This window comes from Heterodontus francisci, chromosome 32, assembly GCF_036365525.1.
Source record: "Heterodontus francisci isolate sHetFra1 chromosome 32, sHetFra1.hap1, whole genome shotgun sequence".
NCBI classification, from domain to species: Eukaryota; Metazoa; Chordata; class Chondrichthyes; order Heterodontiformes; family Heterodontidae; genus Heterodontus; species Heterodontus francisci.
In genome coordinates, this window is record NC_090402.1 from 59013640 (window position 1) to 59022875 (window position 9236).

At 45.7% G+C, this 9236-nt stretch overlaps 1 protein-coding gene across 1 annotated transcript; it reads right to left on the minus strand.

Annotated features, from left to right (window-relative positions):
• Window positions 1–5539: 5539 nt before the first annotated feature.
• LOC137347492 (probable G-protein coupled receptor 139) lies at window positions 5540–6370 on the minus strand. The gene has a single exon (XM_068011936.1). The coding sequence runs from the start codon at window positions 6368–6370 to the stop codon at window positions 5540–5542; it is 831 nt and encodes a 276-aa protein (XP_067868037.1).
• Window positions 6371–9236: the final 2866 nt, after the last annotated feature.

Below are 9236 nucleotides of genomic sequence, written 5' to 3' on the forward strand. Positions count from 1 at the left end.
CATTGGGAATAAATCTAGAAGAAATTATTGAATACTGGAGACATATTTAATGAGAGAAGAGCAGATGTTATGTCTTTTTTTTAATTTTGACTCTGGAAACTACAGACCAGTGAGTTAGATGTAAAGTTGTGGAAATGCTTATTAAAGATAAGATCATGGAGCATCTGGACAGAAATATAATTTAACAAAATAATCAATATATATTCATCAATGGGAGACATTTGCTAACCTGGTTCACATGTTTTCTTTGAGCGTGTAATAGATGAACTTGACATGTTTAAGGCAGTGGATGTGGTGCACTTGGATTTGTGTAGGCCTTTTGTAAACTTCCTCGAGAAACAATGGGACTGAAAAGAAATGAAGCGAGAATCAGTCAAAATATTTTAAAATGTATTTGTAATTGTTTGATCGATAGACCCCAAAGGCTGTGTAACAGCCCCGACAACGAATTTTATCTGCAGCACCTGTGGAAGAGTCTGTCACTCTAGAATTGGCCTTTATAGCCACTCCAGGCGCTGCTTCACAAACCACTGACCACCTCCCAACGCTTACCCATTGTCTCCCGAGACAAGGAGGCCAAAGAAGAAGACCCCAAGGCTGGTGATATAGGGATTGTCATTGCCCTGGGAAAATGTTACCACTGGGTCCCACAGAGATCAGTTTTGGACCTCGTCAATCGCTTTTTAAATGATCTGGAAAGAGGAGTCACAACACAACGACTACATTTGCAGGTGAAGCAAAGCTAATGTAGGTGGTAGACTGAAAAGCTGAAGAGGATAATCTACAGGAGGATTAAAATACTTGGAAATTGGGCAGACAGGCAACAGATAACATTGAATGTAGAGAAATGCATGTACGTCACATGAAGAGAAGAAATTAAAAAAGGATCTATCACTGAAATGAAAAGAAATTCAGTTGTATGAAAAATGAAAGCGATCTCTGGTTTCGGATTGACAATAAATTGAGGATATCGCAACAATGAGCAATTTAAATCAGACATTGGGATGTAGAAAAAGAATATTGAGTTGAGATTGTGAGGTAATCCTGCCACTTTATAAATCATTGGTACAATCTCAGTCAGATTGCTGTGTACATTCTGGACAGCACAGGATGTTGCAGCTATAGAACTGACACTGAAGAGAATAACCAGAATGATTAAGGGGATGGATTAGATTGGATTGTGAGGAACAATTATGTACATTGAGCATGTTCTCATTGGAAAAGGGAAGTGATGCTTTCTGTTTTCCAGATTCTAAAGGGACTAGATGATGTAGAGCTCAACAGGTTTTCCAGAACAGTAGAAGCAGAGGTCACAGACTGCAATGAAGGGGATGAATTCAAAGCCAATCTGTTGAAATGATATTTCACCGAGTGGTCGATCTGTGGAGCAGACTGCCTATAGATAAGGTGGAAGCATTTAATATTGATTCTTACTCTGCAAATTAGACAGATATCATTCACAGGATGCCATTTCAGAATACAGCATGTGAGAAATTTGAGACGACTTGTGGTAAGTGCAGCATTGCTTGCAGGGAACAGGTGACTTTGTAAATATGGTCCCGAAAGCTCTCCACCACTGGGGTCTTCCTCGCTTCATGTCTCTGTCTGTTGTCGACTAGTTTATACCGATTGATTGCTATTATTAGTCAAAAACTTGTTTAATGTCAGATAATGGGACTACAAGGATGGTAGAAGGCAAAATGACTGACGTGCATAGTTGATAATGAAAATTCTATCCTCAATTAATTGGATAAGTTTCTTTTTTATGATTTGCGTGCATATTGTTTGTATTCGTTTTTAAAAAGGCTGCGTTTGCTGACAATGCAACCACTAGGTGGCATAGTACTAGCACATGCGCAAATGCAGCCTCTTCCACTGAAACGTCACTGTCTGTGATGTCTCAGGCAGGTGCCAGGATTAAAGATGGCGCTGCTCAATTTATTGCAAAAAACAAATCCAACCCGGAAATCCCACAATGGCTGCCATCACCGCCTTCATCCCACTGCCAACAGTACCCCGCTCCCTCCTGCCATTACACTTCTCTTTGCAATTCCCTCCTGCACCCGTCTTCTCGCTGCTCGCTCCCCACTGCCTTCCCTTAGCCACTCACTCTGGCCTCACCGCTCCCCCCACCCTGCCTCCAACTGCACCCTCCCCGTTTCACCCACCGTCCCCACCCCGCTCTCCGGCTGCAAGCTCCCCACTTCACTATCATGTTCAATCGTTCCCCACCGCGCCATCTGAAGAAGCAAGGCGGGCTGTGAGGGGTGACCGAGCGACGTGGGAGCGAGTGACCGAGAGGAGGGAAGCGGCGCGGCCTGGAGCCAGCAACTGGGGACGGGGGCGGGGGCAGGGAAGCAAGGAGCGGGGAATGATCAACCGAGGGGAGGAGGGAGGTGCAGTGAGTCTGGAGTGAGCAGCTGAGGCGGGGGTAGCGGCCGTTGGGGAGTAGGTCGGGGGGGAGAAAGTGTCGAGGGCAGGAGCAAATGGCTGAGAGGGGGGAAGTGGGGAGGCCTGGAGCAAGTGGCCAAGGGGGACGAGCGGCCAGTGGGGTGGGAGCGAGGATCTGAGGGGCAAGGGAAGGCAGTGGTGTGGCGGGGATCGAGCGGGGTGAAACAGTGATTGAAGCAGGGATGGTGGGAGGGTGCGGATACTGTTCGGGTGAATGGAGGCAGGTGAATAGAGACGGCTATTGTGGGGTGAAGACATCATTGCGTGGTGACATCATGGGTGCATTCATACTGGCAAGCTGGCAAATGTTCACATGATCCGTGATCGCTCTGCGCATGCTCCGCATTGTCAGGAGTCACTTTGTTTCAAAAAAGAGGGCCCTTTTGTTCGAATAATTTTATTTTGTTTGATGAAACAGGTGTGTTCTAATTAGCCAATGAAAAGTGTAGAATTCGAACAAGATGGTGTTTTGCCTTTCTCCTCCAGCATTTACACTGTTCCCATGTTTGCAGGCGAGGATTGTGGCTGTGGGGCAATGCCGATGGATTGGAGGATCATCACATTGAGGACACCCTCCATTGTGTTGTGTGGCACTACCATCGTGCGAAATGGGATAGATTTTGAACAAATCTAGCAACACAAAACAGGGCATCCATGCAGTGTTGCGGGCCATCAGCAACTTGAGAAATGTATTCAAACACAATCTGTAACCTCAGGGCCCAGCACGTCCCACACTTTATCATTACTACCAAGCCAAGGGATCAAATCTGGTTCAATGAAGAGTGCAGGAGGGCATGTCAGGAGCAGCACCACTCAGACCTAAAAATGAGGTGAAGCTACAATACAGGACTGCATGCATTCCAAACAGTGGAAGCAGCATGTGATAGACAGAGCTAAGCAATCCCACAATCAATGAACAGCTCTGCAGACCTGACACATCCATTCATGAATGGTGATGGACAGTTAAACAATTAACAGGAGGACGAGGCTCCTCATTGATGGGGGAGCCAGCACATCAGTGCAAAAGAGAAGGCTGAAGCATTTGCAACAATCTTCAGCCAGAAGTGCTGAGTGGATGATCCATCTCAGCCTCCTCCTGAAGTCCCCAGGATCACAAATACCTGTCTCCAGCCAATTTGATTCACTCCACGTGATATCAAGAAACGGCTGAAGGCACTGGATCCTGCAAAGGATATGGGCCCTGTCAATGATCCGGCAGTAGGACTGAAGAATTGTGCTCCAGAACTGGCCATGCCCATAGCCAAGCTGTTCCAGAACAGCTACAACACAGGCATCTGCCCAACAATGTGGAAAATATGCCCTGTTCTCAAAAAAGTGGGACAAATCCAACCCAACCAATTTCTGCCCCACCAGTCTACTCCCGATCGTCAGCAAAGTGATGGAAGGTGTCGTCACAGTGCTGTCAAGCAGCACTTACTCAGCAATAACCTGCTCACTGACACTCAGTTTGGGTTCCACAAGGGCCACCCAGCACCTGCCTTCATGGAGAAAAGAGCTGATGTCAAGGGGTGATGTGAGAGTGACTGCCCTTTACACAAGGCTGCATTTGACTGATTGTGGCAACAAGGAGCCGTAGCAAAACTGGAGTCAGTGGAAATCGGGGGAATACACCCCACTGGTTGGAGTCATACCGAGCACGAAGAAAGATGGTTGTGATTGTTGGAGGTCAATCATCTCAGTCCCAGGTCATCACTGCAGTAGTTCCTCAGGATAACATCCTGGGCCCAACCATCTTCAGCTGCTTCATCAATAATCTTCTCTCCATCAGAAGGTCAGAAGTGGGGATGTTCGCTGATGATTGCATAATTTTCAGCACCATTCGCAACTCCTCAGATACTGAAGCAGTCAGAGTCCATATGTAACAAGACCTGGACAACATTCAGGCTTGAGCTCATAAGTGGCAAGTAGCATTTGCACCAATCAGTGCCAGGAAATTATCATCTCCAACAAGAGAGAATCTAACCATCTACCCTTCACATTCAATGGCATTATCCTTGCTGAATCCCCCACTAGCAAAATCCTGGGACCTACCATAGACCAGAAACTGAACTGGAGTAGCCATATATTACTGTGGCTACAAGAGCAGGTCAGAGGCTTGGAATTCTGCAGTGAATAACTCACCTCCTGACTCCCCAAAGCCTGTCCACCATTTTTATATTATATTAATATTGAGAGATACAGCACTGAAACAGGCTCTTCGGCCCACAGGGTCTGTGCTGACCAACAATCATCCATTTATACTAATCCTACATTAACCCCATATTCCCTACCGCATCCCCACCATTCTCCTACCACCTACCTATACTAGGGGCAATTTACAATGGCCAATTTACCTATCAACCTGCAAGTCTTTGGCTCTGGGAGGAAACTGGATCACCCGGTAGAAACCCACACAGTCACAGGGAGAACTTGCAAAGTACCCAGGCAGTACCCAGGACTGAACCCAGGTCGCTGGAGCTGTAAGACTGCGGTGCTAACCACTGTGCTGCCCATTTACAAGGCCCAAGTTAGAAGTGTGATGGAATACTCTCCAATTGCCTGGATGGGTGCAGCTCCAACAGCACTCAAGAAGCTCAACACCATCCAGAACAAAGCAGCTTGCTTGATTGGCACCACATCCACTACCTTCAACATTCACTCCCTTCACCACCGATGCAGAGTGGCAGCAGTGTGTACCATCTACAAGATGCATTGCATCAACTCACCAAGGTACCTTCAGCCGCACCTTCCAAACCCGCAACCTCTACCAGCGAGAAGGACAAGGCAGCAGTTGCATGGGAACAGCACCACCTGCAAGTTCCCCTCCAAGTCACACACCATCCTGACTTGGAACTATATCGCCATTCCTTCATTGTCACTGGGTCCAAATCATGGAACTCCCTTCCGAACAGCACTGTGGATGGACCTACACCACATGGATTGCAGCGGTCAATAAAGCAGCTCACCACCAGCAGGACAATTAGGAATGGGCAATATATGCTAGCTGAGCTAGCAACACCCACATCCGTGAAAGAATAAAAAATGTTTCCATTATCCTACCCTATCCTACCCTTAAGTCCCAATTTCATCATTTCAACAACTTGACAATTAGACTGAGTGGATATTTCACTCCATTCTTTAACTCCTCTCTGAATTTTCTCTGGGTCCCTGCATAAATAAATGGATTGACGCAGGAACTCAAAAACTGAAGCATAAATCCACTTTCCTGCAGAATATAATTTGATTCATTGAAATTGGAACCGGAGAAATAAGTAAGCTTCGCAATTCGGACATAGAGGAAATTTATAAGAAGTGGCAAATATAACAGGATGAAACTGCCCGAGATGGTGAAGAGTAAAATAATGGACTTTTTCCGCTTCTCCATCTCCAGGTCACTCTGATTTTCTCCATTGCTGTGGGCCCGGAGTCTCCTGCGTGCTCTACTGGTTACTAGAATGTGTCTGACAGTCAGAGCATTGAGCAGTAAAATTAGAATGAATGGGAGACAAGGGGTTAAAATACGATGAATCCAGTCAGATGCGACCCATGCAGGTGATGTATAATAGAACGATTTTATGCTGCAGAACCAGGGTATATTGTCAATTATATACGCAGGTTCATATATAAAATACAAGAAGATATTTTTTAAACAGCTCAATGCAGACATGGTTCCAATGAGTTGCATCGCCGTTTTCTCGGTGCAATATTTTAATTTCAGCTTCTGGTAACAAATGGCTATACATCGATCAACAGTGAAAGCAACCATTAACCAGACAGAACAGTCTATGATTGCATAGCTTAGGATCGAACCGAGACTGCATACCGGTGTGATGGACAGGAAACTGACTGGGAAATAAATACTAGCAATCCGGTTTAATATCACAACGGTGATTATGACCAGGAGATCTGTCACTGCCATGGACACCAGGTAGTAAGTGATACATCTGGAGAGACCACATCTTCCTCGGGACAGGATCACAATCACTGCCAAGTTAGCTGTAACAGAGAGAGAGAGAGACTGAGAGAAAGAGGGAGTGTGTGTGTCTGTGTCTATGTGTATGCAAGCGAGAACAGGAAAATTACTGGTTCCCATAAATTGGAGACAGATGTTCTCAGGGAAATGCACGACACAAATGTGGAGGTTGTTTAGGGAGTGCTTGCTGCGACTGCTGGATAGGTTTGTCCCGATGAGGCAGGGAAGGGATGGTAGGGTGAAGGAACCTTGGATGACATGAGATGTGGAACAGCTAGTCAAGAGGAAGAAGGAAGCTTACTTAAGGTTGAGGAAGCAAGGATCAGACAGGGCTCTAGAGGGTTACAAGGTAGCCAGGAAGGAACTGAAGAATGGACTTAGGAGAGCTAGAAGGGGACATGAAAAAGTCTTGGCTGGTAGGATTAAGGAAAATCCCAAGGCGTTCTACACTTATGTGAGGAACAAGAGGATGGCCAGAGTGAGGGTAGGGCTGATCAGGGATAGTGGAGGGAACTTGTGCCTGGAGTCGGAGGAGGTAGGGGAGGTCCTAAATGAATACTTTGCTTCAGCATTCACTAGTGAGAGGGACCTGGTCGTTTGTGAGGACAGCGTGGAACAGGCTGATATGCTCGAACAGGTTGAGGTTAAGAGGGAGGATGTGCTGGAAATTTTGAATGATATGAGGACAGATAAGTCCCCGGTGCCAGACTGGATATACCCAAGGATATTACGGGAAGCGAGGGAAGAGATTGCTGCGCCTTTGGCGATGATCTTTGCGTCTTCTCTTTCCACTGGAGTAGTACTGGATGATTGGAGGGTGGCAAATGTTGTTCCCTTGTTCAAGAAAGGGAATAGGGATAACCCTGGGAATTATAGACCAGTCAGTCTTCCGTCGGTATTGGGCAAATCATTGGAGAGGATTCTGAGAGACAGGATTTATGATTATTTGGAAAAGCATGGTTTGATTAGAGACAGTCAGCATGGCTTTGTGAGGGGCAGGTCATGCCTCACAAGCCTTATTGAATTCTTTGAAGATGTGACAAAACACGTTGATGAAGGAAGAGCAGTGGATGTGGTGTATATGGATTTTAGCAAGGCGTTTGATCAGGTTCCCCATGGTAGGCTCATTCAGAAAGTAAGGAGGCATGGGATTCAGGGAAAGTTGGCTGTCTGGATACAAAATTGGCTGGCCCATAGAAGTCAGAGGGTGGTAGTAGATGGAAAGTATTCAGCATGGAGCTCGGTGACCAGTGGTGTTCCGCAAGGATCTGTTCTGGGACATCTGCTCTTTGTGATTTTTATAAATGACTTGGATGAGGAAGTGGAATGCTGGGTTAGCAAGTTTGCCGATAACACGAAGGTTGCTGGAGTTGTGGATAGTGTGGAAGGCTGTTGTAGGTTGCAACGGGACATTGACAGGATGCAGAGCTGGGCTGAGAAGTGGCAGATGGAGTTCAACCTGGAAAAGTGTGAAGTGATTCATTTTGGAAGGTCGAATTTGAATGCGGAATACAGGCTTAAAGACAGGATTCTTGGTAGTGTGGTGGAACAGAGGGATCTTGGGGTCCATGTCCATAGATCGCTCAAAGTTGCCACCCAAGTTGATAGGGTTGTTAAGAAGGCGTATGGTGTGTTGGCTTTCATTAACGGGGCATTGAGTTTAAGAGCCGCAAGGTTATGCTGCAGCTCGAGAAGGCCCTGGTTCGACCACACTTGGAATATTGTGTTCAGTTCTGGTCGCCTCATTATAGGAAGGATGTGGAAGCTTTAGAGAGGGTGCAGAGGAGATTTACCAGGATGCTGCCTGGACTGGAGGGCATGTCCTACGAAGAAAGATTGAGGGAGCTAGGGCTTTTCTCATTGGAGTGAAGAAGGATGAGAGATGACTTGATAGAGAGGTACAAGATGATGAGAAGCATAGATAGAGTGGATAGTAAGAGACTTTTTCCCAGGGTGGAAAGGGCTATCACCAGGGGACATAATTTTAAGGTGATTGGAGGAAGGTTTCGGGGAGATGTCAGAAGTAGGTTCTTTACACAGAGAGTGGTGGGTGCGTGGAATGCGCTGCCAGCGGTGGTAGTAGAAGCAGATACATTAGGGACATTTAAGCGACTCTTGGATAGGTTCATAGATGATAGTAGAATGAAGGGTAGGTAGTTAGTTTGATCTTGGAGTCGGTTAACGGTTCGGCACAACATCGTGGGCCGAAGGGCCTGTACTGTGGTGTATTGTTCTATGTTCAATGTTCTATGTTCTAATTCCCAATAAAAATATTTGTTTTACAGAATTGTGTGAAATTCACAGCTTTGATGCACTATCCTGAGTGGAAAACTATCACTTAACCTTCAGGCAATTGTTTCTGTGTGTTTAAATTAATCATCCAGATTAAAAATAACACAGGTCAATAACATCAGAATGTAAAATAATACAAACATAATGGAGAAGAAGAAGGCATCAGAAACCCACTGAAACCAAAATGGGAACATCAAACAGAGAAGAAAAATAACATCTGTAACATAAAGCAGGTATTTAAGGTGTGAATATTATTACCACCAACAATAAAAATGGAAGCTAACAGGCAATTAGCAAAACAGATTATATCATGCTGAAGACCTAGAAGAAATGAATTACTATAAAATGATTCACTGTTGGAAAAAGATGCAAGCGAGGCCGCCAGTTATACAAAATATGGAGAAAAGATTCAAGATGGGAACAGTCGGGATATTACCAGGAGCTTGGAGCAGAAGGAACATTCGGAGTCAGTAGTGATCACTGTAGTAGAGTCAGTAGCAGGTAATGTGGAAGAGGAGAG